The sequence below is a fragment of the Manis pentadactyla genome, chromosome 3 (assembly GCF_030020395.1).
Source record: "Manis pentadactyla isolate mManPen7 chromosome 3, mManPen7.hap1, whole genome shotgun sequence".
Taxonomy (NCBI): domain Eukaryota; kingdom Metazoa; phylum Chordata; class Mammalia; order Pholidota; family Manidae; genus Manis; species Manis pentadactyla.
The window spans coordinates 54,122,918-54,148,373 of NC_080021.1; the positions used below are offsets into that span (position 1 = coordinate 54,122,918).

The 25,456-nt window shown below is 35.0% G+C and overlaps 1 protein-coding gene across 15 annotated transcripts in view; it reads right to left on the reverse strand.

Moving 5' to 3' along the window:
• RALYL (RALY RNA binding protein like) overlaps window positions 1–25,456 on the reverse strand; it is a 772,833-nt gene that overhangs the window by 158,485 nt on the left and 588,892 nt on the right. For all 15 annotated transcript variants that reach the window (XM_057497924.1, XM_057497929.1, XM_057497922.1 and 12 more), the window contains one exon: window positions 19,936–19,968. In XM_057497924.1, coding sequence (XP_057353907.1) covers window positions 19,936–19,968 — 33 coding nt within the window. The remainder of the gene's footprint in view (window positions 1–19,935; window positions 19,969–25,456) is intronic.

The window sequence follows — 25,456 nt, forward strand, 5'->3', positions numbered from 1 at the left end:
TTTTACGTTCTGTGTGAACCTCTATTGGAAATTAGCTGTCAAAAAATGGGATTTCCAGGAGTAGATTTCAGGTTTTTAAGGTGTTTTATGTATCTGGAATTTTATTGCCAGGAAAAATTTGTCTTCCAAGTTAAAAAAATCTCCTTTGCTTACTATAAACTGAGAATGGTGCTATTATGCTCATGGGCTAATTTATTTTGGCTTTTAAGAGAGGAAACTTTACAACTGTCATTGTAGTGTCTTTGTATGACAATCTGGTTCTTAGCCATTGAAAACAAGTGGTAATAAATTAGATGCTTTGGCCACTGTCCAGGAGGAAACTAAGTCCAGGAGATATCAAGGCTTCTGTAATTTGGGGGCAGAGACTCAACATTTTGGATGAGTGAAACAAGTTTTGAATATTTACCACACATAAATACTTTGTATTTTTTAGTTTTACATCTGGCACAGCTTTACAACTTTTATTCTACTATTTGATGTACCTTTATTCTCATTGCTCAGGTTCCCTTAAAATTTAATGGGAAATGGAAATGGTAAAGTAATTGTTGAGAGTTGGACACTCATACTCCTTTTTCATTACTGAAGGTTAAATGAGACCAAGTAACTTTCCTGGAATTTCATTTAAACTTTTTCATTTATAGAAAAAGAAATCACAAAAAGAACTCCCTGGGTTTTGCAATATATGTGCTCATTTTATTTAATCCTTTCGAGTTCATAAAAACAGCTTCATATGAATAGACTAATACACAAAAGGATTTCTTTTTATTTTCCATCACAGAACTTCATTAGAATATAATCTAAAGAATATTAATAAACTCCTTAGCACAAGGAGGGAGCATTTTAATGGTTTCTTAACAGACTTTCTACCAATAATAACTACTACTGCAGCTTTCTCAATTACTATATCTAGCTCCGTAAATTAAATTGCATAATCAATTAGTGAGCATTTATCTTAAGCCAGGTACAATACTGGGTGTGTTGGGTAATGGTATCAGCAGAACATAACATCTAACCTCAGGGAACATCAGTTTACATATTAGGGATTAGACAAATACACATATGACCATAAATTCAAGCAGAATTCAAAAAATGCCAAAAAAGAAATAAAACCCGCTATGAGAGTTTATAGGCAGAAGAAATATGATTTGGTCGGTAGGACACAGATATTAAAAAAGGCTTTATGAAAGAGATGGCATTTGAACTGGTCTTTGTAAAAGGTTAAGGATTTGACAAGTGAATGTTCAAAAGGAAGGCCTTCTAGATGGCTACAAATTGGTGTTAGAAAATTGTGGAATAAGTATGTAGAACAGCACCTTATGAAGATTATTTTCTCATATTAGCATAGTTATTCTTCACAGCACCTATGGAACTCATGAATGCAGAAGTTATAATGCAGGTTAATGGACTGAATTTCAGAGCATACTTCTCCATGGTTAAGGCTGTTAGTAGAAGCATCCTCAGAGGTACTTATAGGATCCTGTTTCTAACTTGTCATAAAATTTGGTGTAGGTTTTCAGCTGTAAGAGTATATATAGTTGAATGGATTTATAAACTTTGCCAGGATAATATGTGGGGAAAATCTGTCCATTTTCACTTTGGGAAATACATATACATCTGTAATTAAAAATTCAGGAACAGTGAAAGAAGCTACTTAGTCTAAGTTTCTTTGACAAAATACTGGTTTACTACCAAGGGCTTTGGAATCAGGGGAGAAATGGGGAGAAACCTGAAGGACTATGACACATCCATCGAGTTCTTGCCTAATTGTGGATCCGGACCTGAGAGCTTAGGAAGATAATGACTAAGAAGTTCAAAAGATTAAGGCAGACTGCCCAGCCCATTTATGAGTCCTGGTTTCTTAGTTCCTGTGAGTCAAGCTTATTATCTGACACATTTAAAGGATGGTTTCTTTAATTGAAAGATGTGTAAAAGAGTGAATTTGGGGCTTGAGAGAGAGAGAAGAGAAAAAAAGAGAATTGCTTTTCTAGTTTCTGGCTGAATTAACACAGGGATTCTGATTTTGGAAATATCTCCTTGAGTATATGCTCATTACCCTTCTCTATGCTGAGTTCTGTTAGGAAGGATATTTACACATGGAATTCCAAAATTGTGTTTAGTTTTTACTTATGTCCTCTGGTCTAGAATGAATGAAAAAATACATAATTCTCTTTGATTCATGATTACTTGATAAACTGCAATGAGAATGAAAGTTTATTTTCACAAGCAGCATGACACACCTGTTAAGAAAACTACAAATATGAAAGCAGGAGAACAAAGCCCCTTGCTCTTGCAGCCCTTGCAGTTTTCCCTCTGCACCCTCTATTTTGAAGGCCTGGACTAGAGAAATATAGTCTCACCTGGAACAGAAAAATGGCCTCCAAATTGGTAATCCTGCTCCCAAGTACATCCACATCTCCTCCCCATCATATGTGCTATAGCACCTTGAAAGCATTCTTATTACAACATTATCAAAACGAAAACAAAACTCTTCCGTTACTCTCCATGGCCTATGAGGTGATGTTCAGACCCCTCAATGTTCAGTGCTCTCCAAAATGCAGCCCCTTCTTCCAGTATCTTCAGTAACTCATTTAATTACTCTTTTAACTGTTCAGCATTGCCCAGCACCTTCTCTCTTGCTCTCAGAGAGAGACGTTCTTGTGTCTCTACACAATCTTTTGCAGTAGCCAAACTGTTGCTCAACAGACAGTTGCATGCTACAGGACTTTGCTCAAACTCTCCACCTGTCAAGACGTATCTTCTTTCTGTTGAGTATGCATCCGTTCTTAAAGGCCGAACGCAAGGCCCTCACTGTCCCCACAAGTTCCCTGAGGTAGATTGAATTCCACGCACTGTACTAGTCCTTGCTTAGTCTTTTTGTCTTTATAGCTGACTCATGCTTGTGAGCTTTCAGTTTTTCCTATCACTAAGCTAATCTACATAGATTTGTTCCCGTTAGCCTTTCCCTTCACAAACCAGCCTCTGTATTCCATTAATCATTCCTCCCTTCCTTCTTCGTACTTACTCTAATTTGTCTGAATTTCTTGACATTGAAGTTTTCAGAGTAAAATATTCCAGGAGGACTCATGTCAAAATCCTCTGGAGTATTATGTATCTCTATTTTAACTAAACTTAGTCATAAATGTGCAGATCTTATCTTTATAGCTTCCTCTGCATACTTCTATCTAAATTTATTACATAATAATTGACCATTTATGAGTCTATCTCACTAGTTTGTGAGCTCTGGAAAGACAGGGCTTTTAGTCACCCTGCCTTTTTTGAAGTGAACATTATACCTCTGTGGAAATCTCTGCTGTAATATTTATTGTTATTACTTTTTGTAAGAAAACAAATTGCCTATATTAGAACTTTTAAACACCTGAATATTGATATTAGAATGCTTAAACAATTACAGTGGCCATGTTGGGTTAGATCCTTCTGCCAGTAAATATCAATTTACTGCCTTTAGCCCTAAACCCACTTTTTTTTTTGCTTTTGCTTTGTGGTCATGAAGCTGGAACCTGTCAACTGTACTTTTTTGGCCAGTTGGTGCTATGTTAGGGTTTGTCAGTAGAGGGCGCGGAAGGAAAACTGCAAGGCCTGGAAGAGCAAGGGGCTTTTGCCTCCAGGTTCCCAGGTGCTTTTCTTCCTGCTTCTCTACCGCCACCGTCAGCAGCGTGTGGGAGACCCAGGGAAGCTCACTGGCACTACCTTGTAATCCCGGGTCCACCAGCACCCTATCTTTATCACCGACCAATTTCTCTGCCGTCAGTAGGCTGCAGCCACACGCAGTCCAATGGATGTGATCAGCCTGGGAGAGACGGTCTGTGTTTGTTCCTTCCTTGGACTCACCCTCGGCCTTAGAGATGGTTCCTGTTCCCTGTATTTTCTGTTTGTATATTCTTTTGCAGTCTCTTTTACTCCTATTAAATTGTAATCTATATTTCACTAGTTAATCATTCCTCATATTAAATATTTGCTGTTAAGATGTCTGCTGCTGTTTCTGTCTTCTGACTCCTGACTGGCCCGGGCCTAATCCAAGCCAGTTAAGGCATCCTTGTGTTCTGCATATTTGAGAATGGCCGTAAGTGACATATAGTTAAAGGGCATAGGTTGTTCATTTAAAAACAAACATTTTTCATAGCTTGTGCTGTTTTTAAAGAAATAAAACTTTTTAAAAATTATTTAACTTATTGGACTATAATGATTTTTCAAATTCTCCTTCAGTGGTAAATATACCAACTGCATGTGTTCTTCATGGTAAAGTCTGGCTTATGGACATTTTGAAGGATGCAAAAAGGGATAATAATGGTAATAATAATAATAATGTTGATAGTTCACATTTACTGATTGCTTAGCATTTATCAGTCACTGTTCTAAGTGCTTTACATATAGCAAATCATTTAATTATCTTAAAAGTCCTGTGAATTAGTATTAGAGGGAACCAATGCATCAAGAAAAGTCCAGACCATAAATCACATTGTCCATGACTTACCAAATATTAGTGTAAGAGATATTAGGTGTTTTGGTCAATTGTGAGCTCAGAATAAGCCACTACCATAAAGCTGATGAAATGTTTGTAGTCATTAAATGAAGTGCAGTGTCTTTATTAAAGGAGATAATAATTCTGTTGGACTCACTTTTGAGACATCCCTGGAAATATTTTAGTGTATTTCAGTGAAATTTCAGATGGATTTTAATCAACCGGAATGCATACAGATGAAAGAAATTAGGACGACAAGAAGTTACAAAACAATGACTCTGTATGAAAATGGCTAATTTAAATAAGGATGTTTGGTCCAAAGAAGAAAGCCTTTGGAAAGGAAGGCAGATAACTGTTTAAATATTTGAAAGGTTGTCTAGCAGAAGGGGCACTGAATTTATTCACTGTGGCTCTAGAAGACGGAACAAGTATTAAAGATAGTAATTACAAGGAAGAATGTTACTGCTTAGTATAACAGAGAGATAGAATAATGAGTTCCAAGTATCTTGAGCTGCTAGTAGTTTGGAAAAGAACAGGTGCATAAAAAGCAAAGTGCCATGACATTTGTAGGATCTAGTGTTACACAGTGTGACAGCACATAAGCCACACGGAGAGCTTGAAAACCATTTGTTTGGGATTTTGTAGGGAAAAGAATTAATGCACTACAGAGTTCTGGGATATCTTCTAAATTTAAATTTCATGATTTTATTAAAATCAAATTACACTGTTAAATGTAACATTTTTCTATTCACCTACAGGGTTTGGGAAGGTGGTGACTTGAATCTGGCTCCTTTTCCATTTAGCACCAGTTCCAGGCTTCTTGACTTTCTTCACTCAAATTTATGCAGGATTAAAGAAGACATCAAAACTGAACTTTCATATTACCTAGAATTAAAAAGAATGCTTTTCCCCAAACCTATGAGACACAATAAGAACCTGACTCAGAAAAATGTATAGCTTTAGATGCATTCATATATTGTTAAAAATGAAAGATTGAAAAGGAACTCAGTCTTATTCTCACAGGAAAAAAGCAGTACAATAAGCCAATGTAAACTAGAGAGAGGAAATTAATATGTTGACATCTAGAAATTGACATAGTCTGGCACCAAAACAAATGAAAGGAGAAAAAACACAATTTTCATCAGTAGATGCTAAAGAGGCATTTGAAAAATTTTAGGGGGTGTCCCTTGTATTTTAAGTAAAGTGGTAATAAGAAAATTACTTAAATACAATAAGTATGTGCCAAAAATAAAATGGTATTATTAGCTTAATATGAAATAGTAAAACCATTTAAAGTTGGGAGGGTAACTTTTATCATCATGCAAAAATATCTTGAAGATTTTAGTAAATCTTTATATACTGAACTTTGTTTTTCATTATGCACATGTACTTGTTTTTTTTTAATTGCCCATGTATCCAAAACTCCTAGCTACTCATAGATGTCCTCTATGTTCTTTTTATTACAAACTCATATTGCACTGAGCACATATAACTGTAACCAAAGATGTGTATTTCCTACAAATACTGTAGAAGTAAAAGTGGCATATTTAATAGTTCTCCCACTCCTTATGGACTTGGTTTGTACCTTTTGTCAATTACTATCTTCATGTATAAACATGGTGTATTGTTGTGATTTATTTATTCCTAATGACTAATATGCCAAATCAAATTCCTTAATTATACATTTGTGGAAGAGGCAGTCTCCCTCATAATGAACTACTCCTCACATTTTTCTTTTACATTCTTTTCTAGATGAACTTTAACAACATTGTCCAATTTTTCCCACCAGTATCATTTCCCACCGTGGTCATTCTCAACATATCATTTTGTTCCCTTTGTGAAGTTCTCAGTTAAAGAACATGACTAAATAATTGTTAAACTTATTTTTATAAATTAAGGTGATCCTTATGATGCTGGTGTCCAGGATCTAAAACAGGTTAGCAGCTATGTTTATAGGATTCTGTCTGGGTTTGGTACATGGTACAACATGTTTTGTGCTGATGCCTTTCTGTTACTTTCACAAATGAAAAATGACAGAGCTGAACACAGAATTTTTCTGATGCAATCCTTGCTTGTAAAAATGTCTTCATTATTGTCTTCCCAGTAGTACACATCATAGAGAAAACTAAGTCCAACTTTTTCTTCTTTTGACATGCATACCTATAGGTTTCTTTGAATTTAAAATGTTTTGAACCTTATTTTAAAAAATCAATGAATTATATTTTACCTTTCATTATTGACTCTTTCATGTTCTGCCAAATTGTTCTCTTTGGGAATACCTATTATTTTACAGATTAAACTCAGTGGGCTTTCATCCATTTCTTTTCCTTTGTTCTTATTTTGTCACTTTACTGTTCTCTTTTTCACTCAAGAAATATTTATCAGGTTTTTCCCAAAATTCACTTAATGGATTTTTCTCCTGTATTATCAAATCAAATTATCTTGTAGCTTCAAATGAGGCATTTTATTAGAGTTTTTTAAAGAGTCAACTGATATTTTCTTGATTAATCTTTTATTATTTTATTACTTATTAATGTTTCCTAGAAGTACTTTCATTCTGAGTATTGTTGAGCTAAGTTAAAATTTTTTTATACTATTTTTCAGTTTCTAGAATTAAATATTTTTTTGTTTAATTGATATAAAATTGACATAAAACATTGTATTAGTTTTATGTGTCTAACATAATGGTTTGATATATTTATAAATTACAAAATGATTACCAGAATGTTTAGTTAGTATCCATCATCACAGTTACAAGCTTTTTTTCCTGTGATGAGAACTTTTAAGATCTATTCTCTTAGCAACTTCCAAATATTTCAAATACACTATTTTCAAATATACAATTTAGCAACTTTGAAATATTTCCAATATACAATATAGTATTGTTAACTATAATTACCAGGCTATACATTACATCCCCAGGATTTATTTGTCTTATAACTGGAAATGTACTTTTCGACACCTACTCATTTTGAGTAAAATTAAATTTTGTTTTCAGGAACGAGTTCTCTTTGAGTCCTCAGAATATTGTTGTTTATTTGTAGTAAAGAATTTTTCATAAGCTCCCATGGCTTTTTCTCATCAATTCTTTTCTGTTTTGTTTAAGTCAATATTCACTATTGACATTGTTATGACTATGTGAATATTATTTGCAGTTGAGCAATATACTCTGATTACATTTTCTTCTTATATAAATTATTGTTTACATTGTATTTATACTGGCCTAATTTTTTCATTCTTCCCAAAGTTCTCCATCATCCTCTTGCAATCCAGGCTGGTCCTCTGTTGGTCTGCTCCAAAGCTACCATCCTGGTACTTTTCTTCACCAGCCACCTAAGGACTTGCTTCTTTTTTGTGTTAGATCCTTTCTTTTTTTGGTTCATTCAATAAATTTGGTGAAACGAACTTCAGTAGATTTCCCAGAAAGGATTTGTTGATCCTTGTTTCTGACAATATAGTTTATTTTTATTTTTGTGGATTTTGTACTGGTGAATTTTCAAAGTTTATTTGTAACTCTTAAATCAATACCTGCAATGCTTTCATGGTTATTCACAGATGTGCAAAGAATTTGAGGCAAAATATCTGAGTTGCTGGGGCAGCACATTTCCCAGCAGAGATTAAATAAGGCGATACACTGCTTTCTTGTTTCAAGTCTTGTCTTGGAAACAAGTGCCATGGTTTTGTGTATTTTTGTCCTTCTCCTTGGTGACTTTGCTGTTTGTATTGGCCCCAAACTCAATGCTGCAGTGCTGTCTGGTGTTCCTGAGCATGAGAGGCTGTGCCATGTGGAAAAATCATGTGTTAGATAAGCTTTCTTCAGGCAAAAATCAGAGTGCTGTCATGAGTGCAATGTTAATAATCAACAGCACATGTGAATAAATTGTTTTTTAAACAAAAAGATACATAAAGTAAGATTATGTCTTCATTGGTTGACAAAATTGTCATGACCAGTGGCTCATAAGAACCTAACCACATATTTCCCCTACAGGCAATGGTTCAATATTTGCCAATGCAGTTGTTTCTGTGGCTTTATAGAATATCACCACCACAAAAATACATGAGTTCACTGTATCTTTTTGTATCTCCATGTTTAACAGATCACATGTTTGATGGGATTGACTGTCTGGATCTTCAGATTGGAAACCATTTTCTCTCAGAATCTGGAAGGATTATTTTATTGACTGCAAGTTTCTAATATTAAGAAATGTGATGTCCTGATTCTGAGTCTTTGTATGTGGCTTTTATTCCTTACCTGAAGGTTTAAGGTCCTCTTATCTATAGTAATTAATCTGCCTTAGTTTGGATCATCTCTTATTCACTGTGCTGAGCATCTTTCTATTTGAAAATTCATCTTTCAGTTTGAGGACATTTTCTTATATTACTTATTTGATAATGCCCTCTGTTTTCTAAGTATTACTAGATGTTGACCTGGAGTAAGCCTCTAATTATTTTTAAATCTTTTCTTTACCATTTTCCATCTTTTTGTTTTTTGGTCTTTTAAGTTCATATTCCAAACTTTCACTGAGTTTTTCATATCTGCTACAATGTTTTTAATTTCTAAGAAACTTTTTCTTGTTTTCCATATATTCTTTTTTAATAATACACTTTTCATGTAGATATATTTTCCTCTCTCTAGGGGTATTAATTATAGGTTTTTTAGGCTTATTTTTGTTTGTTTACTTTAGTTTCATACTCTGTATTTCCTGTATGTGGAGTTCTGATTTTCTGATTTCTTTCTTTCATGTTAGAGTATTTTCTCAAATATCTGGTTTGAGATCATTTGCTGGTTGGTCATATTTTAGAGCAAGGCACCAAAAACTTGACTAGAAGCTGTGTGTGTGTGTGTGTGTGTGTGCATGTGTGTGTGTGTATGCGCGTGCACGCACAGGCTGGGCTTGCTGACCGGATGGTCTTATTGCAGTATGATGGGGTAGTGACTATAGAGATTGTGAAATGTCAGCATCTATAGGTCCTCTGGGACCATCAATTTCCTCCAAGAGGATAAACTGCTAAGCTTTAAATAAAGAGCAGTGTCATCCTGGCCTACTGTTGAAAACTAATGGCACTCTGAGGTTACCCTAATTTTTCCATAGGCCATTAAGATAGCAGATTATTTCCTCAACTGTGAAGGTAGAGCAAAGGTTGGAGTATTAGGAATTAATGTGACTTCTGACACCCAGCAAACATTCCCTGTATATTAACTTTCCTTCTAATGGTGAAATCTATTGCAAGCAAGAGGAGTAGTTGAGGACTAGACAAGAGGACATAAGCTCCTTTCTGAAGGCGTATATATTTTTAAATGAAAAAAAAAAAGAAAAAGAAAACAGAAAGAGAGAAAGGGGTTGTGGGGAGAGCAGGGAGGAGGAAGTAAGAGAAGTAGGAGAATGGGAGAAGAGACAGGAGGAGCGAGAGAAGGGAAGAGAAGAAAGAGAAGTTAGGAGAAGAGGGGAGGGAGAAGGGGGCTGAAGAAAGGCTGAAGTACAGGGTTTTCCACTCTCCCCGGATGTGGTCATTGTTCGATTTTTCATTTATGCCACGTGTCTCTTCTAAGACACCCTTTGGTGCAGCCAAATGGTCCTACTAGCCATCTTCAGTAGAGAAACTAAACCTGCCTACCTGTGTCCTATCATGTGTTAATAGTCTCCCTTTTTGTTTATAATCTGCCTTTTGAGAGTTATCAAGTAAAGACTTACATTACAGATATTTCCCTATTTTTATCTTATCTTCTTCAATGGATTAACTACCTAGCAAAGCCTTGGATTATACAGTTTACTTCTTTTTATCTTCTCCATTAGGTGATAATGTCCTTGAAGGCAAAGATTTAGTCTTGTCCAAGGCCCCTCACCTTACTATGGGAGAGGACTAGCTTCTTATTTTTAAAATTTCCAATCCATCACAGAGTGATAATTTCATAAGATACAAATCTGTATACTTCAATATCATTTCAGCATCAAAATGCTATGAAAGTTTATAAAAGCTTCGTCTTCCCTTTTGTACTTAACTAGTCACAAACTGGTAAAAACTCATTAATGGATTGACACTGTTTTACTGAATCCATTAAGAGAAACACCAGTCTACTCCACCTTTGTATATTGCTTTGCATCTATGACTTAAACAGAATTTTGTACTGAATAAATGAAATCTAATCCAAATATAATTGAATTGATATTCAGAAATAAACATAAAGATACTGGAAATAAAGTCTTGATTAGAATGAAATGGCATCATAATATCCACTCACTGTTTTTAACCACTGGTTTGTACTTTGAAGGTTTAAATGTTAAGTAATTAACAAGGTTTTCAAAAACAATAGAGTTGCAGAATTTTTTCAACATAGTCAATATTTAAGTTGAAATAATTTGGCAACATTTTTCATCTATCATCATCAAAATAAATGCCTAAATACTAGACTCTCCAGCAATGATAATTTGGTGTTGTGATTTTTGTAGTATAGAAAGAAAGCTCCATTTTCAATTACAGTAATAGGAAACTACTTCTGCCTAGTAGGCCGGTTAGGACAGCAGCCGACATTGTTATCACACAGTATTTTGCACACACACTTACAGTGCCCTTCAGATAATGAATTGATGTACTCAATGAAATTGGACAGCTGTTCATTGTACAAAGGGCAGCGATGCTATCAATTCCTTTTCCTTAGATCTTCAAACCCAAACCTGATGACTTAAGAAAATTAGGAATGAATGCTTGATTTTATTGGGCTGTCCCTAATCTATGACTCAGTGGTCTTACACGGGGAATTTTGACTTAGCCTGCCAACAGCCTAGAGATAAATGTTGGTAATCAAAGGCCCACAGATAAGGAACACATTCTAAAAATAAGATCTCTAGAGAGTCTCATTTTCTAAAACGTTTTCAAGATTTTTAATATCCAATTGGGCTATAACATACAACTCATTTAAATACTACTTGCATGGTATGATAATTTAGCCAATATCTGGGAGGAATGTCTCCTCAAGTGATTCATCTGTTACATGCTTTTCATTGAAGCTAAGGGGAAGCTATAGCCGAAGGTTGCCTACTGTTGAGCTAAAGCAGAGACACTGTGAGGACATTTTGTAGTTGAACATGGCTTGTAAGTTCTGAATGTGATCCAGTAAAAATTTCAACAAAGAAATAATAAGGGTTCTAAAAACATGAAACATTTGGGGGTTGATTTTTCATTTTAATATCTACTTTAGTTGGCATGGCAAAATACAGCTTCTCAATGCCTTTTTGCCCCTGGCAAGCTTCTAAAGTGTAAGTGATGCCTGGCTTTTGCAATATTTGGCAGCCATCGATTATACTGTGATAACAGATTTGTTCTGCGGAGTTAAGTAGGGAATCTTTTGAATCAAAAAGTATTCTATACTTTGAAAATGTCATTAAAGACATTGGAAAGGTCACTCTTTGAGACTGATGAAATAAAGATCAGTCATTCTTGGTTGGATGAACAGAATTTAATTGGGAAGCGAGGCTTTAAAACTTTTGCCAGCAGTTCCATCATGCAAATCTGGATTCACAATGCTTCTAAAAGCAATAAATAACTTTTTATGTACATAATTATTTTCATGAATAATTAAAGTTATTATTTAACGATCATGATGATTCAAATGAATCTAAAACTCAGAAGAGAGCATGAAATGTTAGTATGCATGAAACTGGCAGCCTTTTAAGCAAAACCCCAGGCTGGGCTCCATTCCAAAAATGGCTACCAGGATGCATATGTGTGTTTATGGAGATTACATCATATCTGTTCTCTGTTTTCCAGCATTAAAAGAGTTAGAATATCTATTTTTCTCTATATGAGAATCAGTGAAGATTCATTGAACAACAAAAATAAAGGCAAATCAATACTTTGAAACCTCAAAGAAGAGGGCTGTTAATACTGCCAGGAAATTATCCAGATAACTAAGTATGACTCAAAGGGAAGAACAGCTTTAGGTACATTTTTGGAGTTAAAAAGAGGAGAAAGAATTTATTTTCCTCAAGTAAGTTTAATTAGCTTTCCTTTGTAGTGGGTTGATTTCAAATGAATGAAGTCAGAACACTTTATTTATTTTGCATACTAATTTTCTAGTGAATGATTGTATTCAGATTTTAAAAGTATCCGAGGCTCAGATCTTCTTTCATATTGAATCAACTGCACTTTCTTCATGCAGTATTTCTACATATTTTAAATAAACTGAGTCACCATTTCTATTTTACTTATATATATATATATATTAGCTTGATTGTATGTATTTACTTATATATATATATTCAACACAAATCTTTCATTGGTTAGACTATATGCTTACCTTTTCCAATGTGGCTTGATACTTAAACTTACGCTCTCAAAACACTGCTGGTGGTCATAAGGAAACAGCAGTATTTGTGTACATTAATATACCTGTTAATGTTTTGATTGTTTTAGATTTGATTCCACAGCATCATATAAGATTAGTTCTTTTCATGAGTGAAATTTTATATATCCCAAGTTTAATTATTCATTTTCTTATCTATGAGTATTTGATGCCTATAAATTAGTTTGGCTAGAGTTGTCAGATATGAAGTGATCATAAACCCACCATAGATTTTAAAGGACTTTTCGTTAGACTTGCCTTTTTAAAGCAATTAAGTGGTAAGGATTTCTATGGCTAAATGTTTTGAGGGGTACAGTTAGGTTTTTTAGCCATTATTATATTATAATTTTAACATTTTATCTTAATTAGACATATAGTAGACAGGACATTAGATTTGTTATTAGTTGATTGATTTAGTAACTGAATAGGTGATTTCTCCCTTATATCACCTATTCAGTTATTAAATCAGATATATATATATATATATATCAAATGATAGACTGATTTTTAAATATCTTTATTTATTATGACCAAAGATCTTACCCAAATTGGGTAGGGGAGGTTGCCTATGATATGTAATGATACCAATCCTCAAAGTAAAACTGATATGAACTGTGACATTTAGCTTAATGTGACACTTTATTATATGAATGTATTAGATAGTAGTGGAAGTGCTGATAACACTCTTTTGAAATATCATCAGCTATAAAGTCTTGCACCACTGCTTTCTTTATAAGCAGAACTTAAATAAATCTATTTAATGATCCTATGTATTTTCTTCCCTCCAAGTAACACTACATTCCTGCCTACTATAATCTGCAATTACTTTCTTTTCCCTGAGGAGAACATTTCACTGAAGAAATAAAAGTCATTTCAGTTAAAATCAGCTCCTCTGTTTCCTAAGACATTTTTGAATTGTAAAGACTGAGGAAGACTGTTTTTGATGACTCTAATGTATTTTATTATTGAAGAGTAATGAATTCTTACTTCTTAAAAATGCATCCCAGAACCCATGAGTTCAAGACATCACTGTCAAAATATATACAAATGTGATTGATTACCCAATTTATTGGTGATATTTTATATGCCATCATAGTGCAGTTTAAATGATTTTGACAAGTACAGAAGAGTGTCACTGACAGGTGCAGAAATAAATAATGGTTTAGGCTTTCAAATGTTTTTACAGCATTTCACTGAATGGCAGGTTGATAAATTAAAATTACAGTTGTAGCATCAGGCCTGAAACCACAACTGCTTTAGATTACAAAAACAGCACCATGAAACTTTGTGTACTCTCCAGAGAAGTAGCCTGGAGGGCCTTGGAAAAAAGTGAAACAAGTGCAGTTGCTAATGGAATCATTAATTTTGTGGTAGCACTGTCTAAGTCCAAAAAAAATTTTTAAAATAGATTTTTCAAAGTGGAAAATTGGCTTTATCCCCTCATCTCTTTTTCCCTAGAGACCTAGAGAAAATTGAAACCACGTCATCAAAAGATAGGCATTGAACTGGCCATTTGTGATTTCACGAAGTCAGATGGACATATTGAAAGCTTAGGGACAGTTTCTTGTTAATCTTCCCTTGGTTTTGACACCACACCTGGATGTTGGCTTGTCATACTGTCACTGTGATCCCACACAGTTCAGCTGAGAAACCTCTAAGACATCACCCCATCACTCACTGATTCTGATATTCTTAAAGAATATGATATTTTAAAGAAGTATATTCTTAAAGAAAACTATATTTTCATTAAACTTTCCAAGAAAATTTCTTTAATTTCCATTAAAGAAAATTATATTTCCTTTTTTTTTACAGATCTTATTTTTTGACAAATGTCAAGTATATTTAAGGTGTACAACATGATGCTTTGATACACACACATTGTGAAATGATTCTACAATCAAGCTAATAATAAACATATCCATCACCTCATATAGTTATGTTTTTTGTGATGAGTACACTTAAGATTTACCTTTTTAGCAAATTTCAAGTATTCAATACAGTCTTATTAACTATAGCCACCATAATGTCCATTGGATTTCGGAATTTATTCATCCTGTCTGACTGAAACTTGTCCCCCAAGTTCTCCCACCTGGCTGGCAACCACCATTCTACTCACTGTGTCTGAGTTCAGCTACTTTAGTTTCCACATATACATGAGCTCATGTAGTATTTATCTCTCAATGTCTGGCACCTGACTTATTTCACTTAGCATGTCCTCCAAGTTCACCATGTCATCACAAATGGCAGAATTTCCTTCTTTTTAAAGGCTGAATAATATTTCATTATATAGACATATAAATATGTAATTTATATATATCACATATAACTGCCCAAGTAAGGCAGTCCTTCACTCCTATGCTGATTTCACTCTCTTCTGAACTTCTATTCCCAGAATTAAATTCCATTATCACCCTTGTAGAATATTCAGGCAGGCCTTTGGTTTCAATTAGTTGGAATTTCTGTTATCCAGTGGAACTTATTCCTTGAAGAAAGATTTATAATAGATCTTAATTGTTGCACAGAATATTGATAATAATGGGTATTTATTTCCTATTTCCTATGTGACAGACCCTGTTCTAAGCACTTAATGTCATCTCATTCCTGACAGCCCAGAGAATTAGTTATTATGTCAGATGAGAAAATGGAGGCTTGGAAGAGTTAGACAAATTGCCCAAGGCACCTAGAGAGCAAGTAACAGAACAGTATTCAAACCAAGGAAATCAAACGACAGCATTTAAGTTCTAAAAAGAGGTAGCTGGCAGTATAATTACAGCATTTGTTAGTAAACACAAGGTCTCACACAAAATCTGGACAAAAGCAAAATAGTGTAACTATTTGACCTAATAAGAGTGGTAAGGTTTATTACTGTCTTCATAACAATGGCAGAACTATATTGAAGATTCAAGTTTAGGTCTAAGACTGGAAAAAAAAGGGGAGAAATATCCCCCAAGGAAAATTATTCAACAAAATAGAGCTGTTAACAATTATGTGAGGGTGGTTTTGGATGCAGGGCAGGATTTGCTGCCCTGGGACTTTCACTCCATCCTGCTTGGACTTAGTACATTGTTGCATCTCAGCGGAGGAGGGAGATCCAGGCTGGGCAGGGCCACGGCCAGCACGCTCATAGAGCCAGTGGCTCAATAAAGATAAATGTGATCATTTCAGCATTTTAACTCATGATGTGTATTTTAACATCTCAGGCAAGCCTGAGAAATAACATATTTGGACCTTTATCAATAAAATTTTAAAATTATTCTGAGTTATTTATTCTAATACAGTGAAAAAATCTGAAAAAAGAATCTTACCCATGCAATAAATGAAATCATCCTCATCATAAACCTACTCAGGCAAAAATTCATCAACTGAGAAATTGGTATGGATCAGTTTCCATTTCAAAATACAACTGATTCATATTAAAAGCCCCTCTTTAAAAAGGTCAACTTCATGCTGAAGAAATAATTGACATAGAAGTTTTCATTTAGTGCTTTGAGTATGTTTTCAAGATGGCTCAGTGTCTGTAAAGTGTCAGCAGCCACTTGTACTTGAAGAGAACTCACGCACTGTCTTCACATGCTCTCTTACACTGTGAATGTCAGCGTCGAATGGACAGGGGCTTCCTTTCCCCTCATCTCTGTTTTTCATTAAAAAACTGTAAAAAGCACTTTCAAGGCAAGACTGGTCTTAAACTAAGATTCCTATCTTAGAATCTTAATTGAGATGATTGCTCGGTTCTTGTTCACTTTTCTAAATGCAAACTTGATGCCTGTTTTCTCCCAGCTTATTTCCAAAATCAGAGTCTCTCTGATGCTGCATAAAAGGAAGCATTTGCCAGAAGAGTTTTCGTAATTGCTCTGAAACGTGATGTTTTGAGGATGAATAGACTATCAACCATTTAGTACTTGTTTAGCACTCAGGCCTAAACTACGCTAAAAAACAAATCTCCTTAAATGATATTTTTTTTTACCATTAGGTGAATGACATGAGAAAGAATCTTAATTTTAAAATCCACTTATATTTATTTTATTTACAATACAAATGTATTTTATACATTTATAATAAATATATATGCAATGTACATGACATATAACTAATACATTTATATAAAATATATTTCTAATAACTTAGAATATAAACATCCTATTAATATTTAATAAAAGCTGTTCGACTATTTAAATTAATATTTAATAATTTAAAATTTAATATAATCCCAGCCATAGGTCTGGGACATCAGAACGGGTCTTCATGCACCTGAGGACAGGCATTATGTCCTATGGGGCCTTTCACGCACAGCTTCTCGTCTCTTGACCCCTATGCTGGCCTCTGACGGGTGAGCTCCAAGGCAGTTCTAGATCAATGTTTCGACCTATTCTGTATGAACAGAATCAGATCCTGGGATGAACGCCTCACTCTAAGCTAAAGCTTATTTTATATTTCTCCTAATGATATTATTTTATTAATCATTTACTGGTACATATGAAAGAAAGCTCCTCATATCAAAGCATAGTTGAATCTCTGAGATCTAAGATTTCACCTAACTTCCTGTCATGCTTCCCTGGTCTTTTTCCATATGCAAATATTTCATTTGGTGCAACTTTCTTTAACAAATTTTTCCATTAACATTTTCAGATTGAGTTTAGGTTGTGACATTTTATTTCATAATTACTGTAGCACATTTATGAAAAGAGGAATTCTGCTCCCTACTTTATATTAAGAAGAGATGCAGATTAAAAAATTATCAATATTTCTTGCTATTTTAAAAATGCAAATGACAGTTACTAGTGTTTATCATTAGAGTACAAAACAGAATTCCATACTCCTCTAGTTTGAGAACTTATTCCACTCGCAATTTTAATTATTTTTCTCTCCATTACAAACTTATTTTGATTTCCACATGTAACTCAAAGTGCAATCTGTGAAAGTGGATTTTTATTCTCTGAACTATTTCAGAGCACCCTGATGGACTTTTAGAGCGTTATGCATGAATATACTTTCTAGAACTATAATAAAAGCTAACATTTATGAGCAATTCCTATGTGCCAAGAACAGTGCTAAATGCTTGATCTAAATTATCTTATTTAATCTTCATTTCACAAATAAGGACCTGGAGCTTGGGAGTTTAAGTAACTGCCTAAATTAATATGGCCACTTTGTAAATGTCAGAGCCTGTGAGGATAAAAGCAACTTCTATAAGTACATATTACCAAGTGTTTTAAGACTTTAACAGCTAATGGTCTGAAGTATGCAATATTTCACACTGATTTATCCATTAAGATAATTTTCATTGAACATAGAATTAATGTAAGAAAGGTGTGCCTGGTCCCAGAAAAACTAAATATTATATATATGTCAACTGATATCAAAGACCACATACCATGCATTTATTCCCTTAGGCAAGTGACTGAATTGGAAGTCACACATTTAAATAATGATTCTTACAGTAGACGACCTGATACCTGGTAGGCTTTTGTGTGTCCATTATGTTTCCTCACCTTCCTCCACATCCTTTGTCTGAACAGGGTCAGGAGACAGAATCATATACTTTGGGACAATTGTATTTAAAATCATTTTCTTGGAGGGGAATGGAGAAATTTAGCTAAATATATCCATTCAGCAGAACAATTTGGGTTGTGTGTTTCACCCCGACTTTACTTTTAAGATATATCTAAGGAATAGGAATATCTTCTCACTGCCACACCAGTTTTCCATTTTGAGTGTTTGGGTAGTTACGTGTAATTCTTTTTAAGAAACATTTTCTCAGGGCGGTAATACTGAATTCTAAACTCCTGATAAGTTTAAAACAAAGATTACTTAGGGTCTGCCCTTGTAACACAGAGGTATGAAATATAAAATGGATTCCATCTCAAAGTAGTCGAGAGAAAAGGAAATGCTTCAGAGAAACCGTATGAAGTGAGGCATGAAGAAAAGCTATTTCAGCCCTCTTGACTTGAGGGCAGGACACGTATGCATTCAAAATAAAAGATTTCTTCAGGCTTAAAGATTCTTAACAATAGGAGCTGATGATCAATGCAGGACAGAAGCATGCTGTAATGATTTTTTTTGGACAGGATCAACTTGACCTTTCATTTCTTGTGAAGTCCTCCAGTAAATGCATCTGCTCTATTTTTCCCTGTCAGCATCCTTAACAATTATTTTGATTCTTGTAATTCAAATGGATTTCTGAAATGCTTTCATGAGGAATGCAAGGGGAGAAGGAACCATGTTGTTCAATGAGTGGCAGAAATATTCAAGGACTGCGAACAAAGTAATAAAAGAAAATTGAAGTAATCATTTAAAACTCTAACTCCATCCCATGTTTCTGGTCATTAAGCACGAGTACAGTGGCTGCCTATGCGTGATTTCTTTTTCTTATCAAATCCAGCATGATTCCCTAAGCTATCTTCCAATACTTTTTTGATACTTTACTGCAGCAAAAGTCCCTTATTGACATTTCATACATTGTTCAAAGGATTATTTGATAGATCAGTAAAAATAACTTTGCTGTTCTTGATTAGCTAAATGCCTGACATGCACTCTTGTCAACAATATGTTATTAGAACATGTAATTGTGACTAGCAGGATGCATCAGAGGAGGCAAGCTTTAGTGTTTCTTAATCTGCTTTGGGGGTCCTCAGCTTTGCGTTCAGAGAAGCAGTCAGTGAGTGGTGTGCAAGAACAAAAGTGACATGAGAAAAAAGGAGAAAAGACAGATATAGAGGAAATGGGAGGAAACATTAGAGTACATTTAAAGAAAACAGTACGAAATTGAGTAGAGAGACTAGGAATAGTGAAGCTGTGGTCCAGAGAGTTTTTAACACCAATGAGAGCATCTCTCTGCATGGCGGGAATACAGATAATTACCATGTAAGCTGTTCGGTTTTTATAGAGGATGCAGAATTTCACGTACACTCATTAGCTGACTTTCTGAGGTCACAAAAACAGCTCAGCGGGCATTTCAGTTGATTGTTTTTAAAATGTAGATAGCAAAGTTGTTGAGGAAATGATGCAACCATTAAATGGAATTAAATGACTGAAAATACCATAATTCAGAAGGTCTTAATTTGGATTAAAAATCAATTGAAGACATGAGATTAAAAATATTTAGACATATACTCACCCAACAGACAGGAAAGGCTCCTTTGACTCAAGCCTATGAAAAAAATGTGAAAAATTTATTTTAACACTATATTTGACTGTACACTTAAAAATTACTTTTCTTTGAATCTAACAGATTATTATATTTGTTTGGATGAAAACGCACAATTTAGCACCAGTAAAAAGCTATAAATAATGTATTCAAGACCTAACCTGGACTAACTCAAATTCTGGTTGTACTAATACAGAGACAAAATAAAAAGAGAGAGACTTAGAATGGGATTATAGCATTTCAATGATATATTAAGATAATAATATTGTTAGTCTAATTCTGATTTAGTCTTTACCTATTTTCTTTTTTACAGTAATTTATTTGCAGAAGTTTCAATATATCTACTTGTAGGTGCTATAATAGTAAAGAAATGTATAATGTATTTGGTTACATATTCACTGAATAATTTATTTCCAGCAACGAAGAGAGAAGCAGCATGACATACATGGTCATTTATTGGCAGTAACACCAATTGGGGTGGGGAGAGTCAGGTCACAGATTAGGGTCTTCCTGTCTCTCTTGTGTCTCCTAACAATCAGGCATTTTTAGTATCTCCTGACATAGTAAGAGAGAATCCTAATTCTGAAGCCTCTGGATAATTTTGGTATCTTGAACAAGCCACTAAAAATCTTTTTTTCTCATATAAGGCTAGGATTGCTTCCAGGCAATTTTCTTATTTCATGAATTATATATATATTTTTGCAAAAGGTAAAAAAAGCAGGAGGTATTCACTTTTAAATATTTCCTAATTCAAAATTAAGGAGACTAATTGGTAGGTATATATGGTCTAGTTTATTTTCACATAAGTTTTTTAACATGACTGTGGGTTAAATGCAGGCAAATATTGAAGACTTTTTTATCCAAATCCTAGTGTTTAAGATAGTTACGAAGATTTCGTGTTTTAAAATATTTTATTTACATATAAATAATTGCAGGAAAATGGCAGGAAATTTAATTCTGCAACAAACATTTGCTGAACACCAGCTGACCAATTTTACATATTGAAGCACAGTTGAAGCAACTGTCAGAATTAGGTAAAAAAACTGTACTTTATATTAATCTAAACATTGAAGGCAGCAACCACTTTTTGTCTCTATTTCATTCTGTACATATGAAAAAATAGCTTATTAGAAATATGCCTTGGACCACTGTGGACAGAGTTGGCAAAAGTACCCGCGACATGCCATGCTTTGGGTGCACATCATAGCAGGAAGGGTCTCTTTCAGGGATCAGAGGCAGTCTTACAGTCTGGACAGCAGCAGGCAGGGAGGAAGCAGAGAAAACCAATGGCTGTTGTTAAGAGTTTGGATGTGTAGATTTACGCAACCATTCCCTTTTCTGAACTCCAATATTACTCATATCTCCATGTATAGTATTTGCCATAATGTGTCTCTGTTTTCCCATACATTTATGGTATGGATAAGCAAAAAGAATTAGTGGGAACAAGTTGAAGATAATGAAATAAGTTTGGATATGCTTGTTTTATAAGACACGGCCAGTGCTAAGTGATCAAAAGAAATTTCCTAGAAGAAATGAAGATTCTGTGTAATGTGATACAGGAGAATGTTTACTTATTTGGACTATCAGTATCATGACAATATCACCTCTCCTTTATTTTCCATCTAAGAGCACTTGAAAAATAGATGACATGTGGGTATTCAATAGGCTCCCTTCTCTCTGCATTGGCCAATAATTTCAGGCTGACGTCTATCAGACCTTAGTGTATGCGTGTGATTTCCTTGGGTGAGGTACTGGCTTCCAGTCTCCTGGTTCTCCATTTCCCACTGCCTACACGGTCCCCCTTGCCTTTCCCTCTGCATGCTTCTTAGTGGCTTGAATAACAGAATGAAAGAATTCCAAAATATTTAATATCCGACTCCTCTTTTTCATTGCCTTTGTCTCATTTAGCAATGTCCTATCTATTTTTCCTTTACATAACTTTCATTCCCCTTCTTCACTTTATTCCCAAGCTTGTTCACATTACTTATCCCTGCCTCTCTGGTCTCTCCAAATGTAAATCCATTGTTCAGACTTGCTCCAACCTTACACACTGGTCTCACACTAAGCTTCTTTCAAGGTCTTCGCCCTCCCTCAGCACTTGTTTAAGGACTGCATTGTACACTTTCTTGAAGGGTATCATAAACAACTCGAATAAAAGGAAGACCACCACTTCTGCCTTTTCCCATGCAATTACTAAAATGCTGGGTTCAAAATGTGTTTGCATAGTAGTTATGCACTGATGAATTTCCTTTTTTTTTTTCCCTGAAGGTTTCAGATCAGCAGCTGTTGGTTTGGAGCTTTTAGAGACATATATATATGTTGGCCCACTGACACCAGTGGTTAATATGGTTAATGTCACTAGCTAGTTGTCGTTTTCTCATACCACTTCACTCAACACTTCAACTATCTCCTTCCAACTCCACAGAAGAATTTAGAGCAGAATTCAAAGTTCTCAGAGTGAGATTGAATTGAGAGTTGTGACTAATGTTTTATAAGGCAGAGCTTTGCAAACTCTGGTCTATAGACCAAATACTGCAGAACGCCTGATCTTGTATAACCCACAAGCTAAGAATGGTTCTTACACTTTTATGGTTGGAAAAACATCAAAAGAAGAATAACATTTTGTGACACATGAGAAGATATGAAGTTCAAATTTCAATGTCCATACATAAAATTTATTGGGATGCAGTCATGCTGATTTATTTACTTATTGTTTGAGGCTGCTTCTGTGCTACAGCAGCAAGTTGAGTAGCTGTAACAGAAACTGTATGTCCACAATCTTAATATATTTACTAGTCAGCCTTTACAGAAAAGGTGTGCCAGTGAAATGTGATTATGTTGTCAGAAGGAACTGGAAACAATTTCTGAAAGCGGGCACTCTTTAATACATACCGAGATAGTCTCCAGGACTTAGAGGCTTAGAATCATTTGAATTCCTTCTTCCTACCACCAGTTCAGCCTCTGCCTCTACTGACAAGATGAATTCCCCTACAATGCTGTGTTATGTCACCACCTTTCTTGACAATTTCAATAACCACAGGATCATGCCCGAACCTTTAGCTTGTCGTCGGAAGCTCTTCACAAGCATGCCTCATTCCAGCTTTCCATGTTGTTCTCTATTACTTCTCTTACTGACCACTTTGTCTGCTAATTGCACAAGCAAATCTGCTTTGCTTTGCATCTTTAAGAGTCGTATTTCTGGGCCAGAATACTGTTTTTCCTTCCTTTCCTATGTATGATCTATTTATCTTCCATGTGATCTCAATCAATCCTTCATAAAGCCAATCCTGACACCTTCACCTTATAGGGAAAGTCCTGTCTCTGAGCTTCATAACTATCTCCATCACTGTGACATATTCTCAGGACAAGAGTCCTTCCTGAGCTGAAAGACTAACTTAGAGGTTCACTAAGACTGGTAAGAATACTAAACTTGCATCTCTGCTTAGACAAGAAGCTCCTGATCTATGTTAAGACTTCAAATGAGCCCAACTGGGAAGTGCCTGCTGATGCTCTATGAACTGAACAAAAAGGAGAGATTATTGTACATTAGTGACTCTAAGTCCCTCAAGACCAGCCCTAGGTGCCAAGACTCTAAGCGTGGTCAGTGGTGATGTGGAGCAGGAACTCTTGGTGGGGAGCCACTGCCAGGCCCTCCTACCTCACATCTCATTCTCCAGCGATGACACACAGCAGGGGAAAGTGAAGACTGGCCCCCTCTGAATGATGCTCTGCTTTGTAACCAACTGCTCAGTCATGGCCCGTTACATGGAGTCAGCTTCCCAAGCCTTGAGATGATTCAGAGATGCCTACATTTTTCTCATGAATTATATAGCAAACATCATAGGCAACGCAATGGCTATTGTGAAGAATGTGAGGTTATGTATTTAGAGCGATCAGTATGGTTCCTGGCACAGAGTGAACCACAATGGCCATGACTATGCCAAAGATAGGTTGTTAAATCTCAGGGCTGAAACTGCTTGAATATATGAAAAGCTCATTTTTGTAATTTCAGTCCTGAAAAATGTGCAAGAGAAAACTATTAGAAGAAACATCCCTTTGGAAAAAATTGTGTATCAATTTAATCTTTAGAAACAGATGGTTACATTGAGATATGCTTAAAGAGAACTTTTCTGAGTGTTTTTGTAAGGTAATTGTTTTGTAAGGTAATTGTTTTGCAAAGAAAAGGATTGATTTTACCTTTCCTAAGATTTACTTTTAACGTGAAATAGGTAGTGAATTTAATAATACTTCATTCAGGACCTGCTAGAATTAGGAGTAGAATAAGGTAAACAAGCCATAGCCTTCAGAAAAATAGGCACAGTAGAGAAATAAAACAGAACAAGAAATGAAGATCAATACTTGGGGCTTACAGGATTTGTAATACTTTATATTTACAACAACAAAAAACACAACTAAGCCATATTTACTAAGGACCAGGAGTTATTCAAACTGCTTTATAAACATTGCTTCATTAAAACATCATGATACCCTCTGAGATAGATCTCATTTTACAGATGAGGGAATTGATGCCCACAGATGCTAAGTATGGTGCCAAAGGTCGCATAGTTAAAAGGTGGTGAGCTAGGATTTGAATTTAGGCATTCTGGCTCCAAAGTTCATGTGCTCGTGTCTTGGATTGTATGCAGCCTCTTATCAATTAATTTTGTTTAGTTGTTTTCTTTTGTTTATATGTACCATATGGCACTATCACTGTTCTTCTGTGCTTTTTATTTTCCTCAGAAATCTTACCTGTTTTCAAGCGTTGTCAACATGCTAGATATCCCCAAACTTAGGTCTCTAGTCTCTAGCATCACTCTATTTATGATGCATGGTTATGTCTGTCCACCACACATCTCTGATTGTGCGTGCCTTTAACATGTCCCAAACTAAATTCATTGTCTTCTTCCCTCATTTTGCTCTTCTGTATCCCTAATTCAATGTCATAATCAACCATGCAGATAACCAAACTAGAAAGATTAGTACCTTTTTCATTACCTCTTCTCTAACACACTCATTTTTAGTAGTGTCTCCTATTGCTGTTGTTTCTGTTACTAAACGTCCTCTTCCTTCTGTTCTTACCTCTCAGTTCTTATTATCACAGTTCAAAATGATCATCAACTTTTGTAGGTGCTATTAAAATAATCTCAATGACCTTCTTTCTTCAGTATTTCTTTGGAATAGTCATACCTACTAGCAGAATTATCTTTCTGAGATACAAATATGGTCTTTAATTCCCCTCATTAAGGGTGTCTGAGTGCTTCTAGGAAGTATTTCCTGATAAGGCACCAGAGATTGGGTAGGTGTACTTCATAACTGTGTTCATAGCACCCTGTAACACTTAATTATGACATATTAAAGATTGCCAGTGTATTTTGCAAGCTCACTATTAAGACTGTATGCTCTTTGAAGGGAGAACTCACTCTATTTCAAATACCTAGAACCATGTCTACTTCATAGGAGACCCTCAGTAATGATTTTGTCAGATGAACTA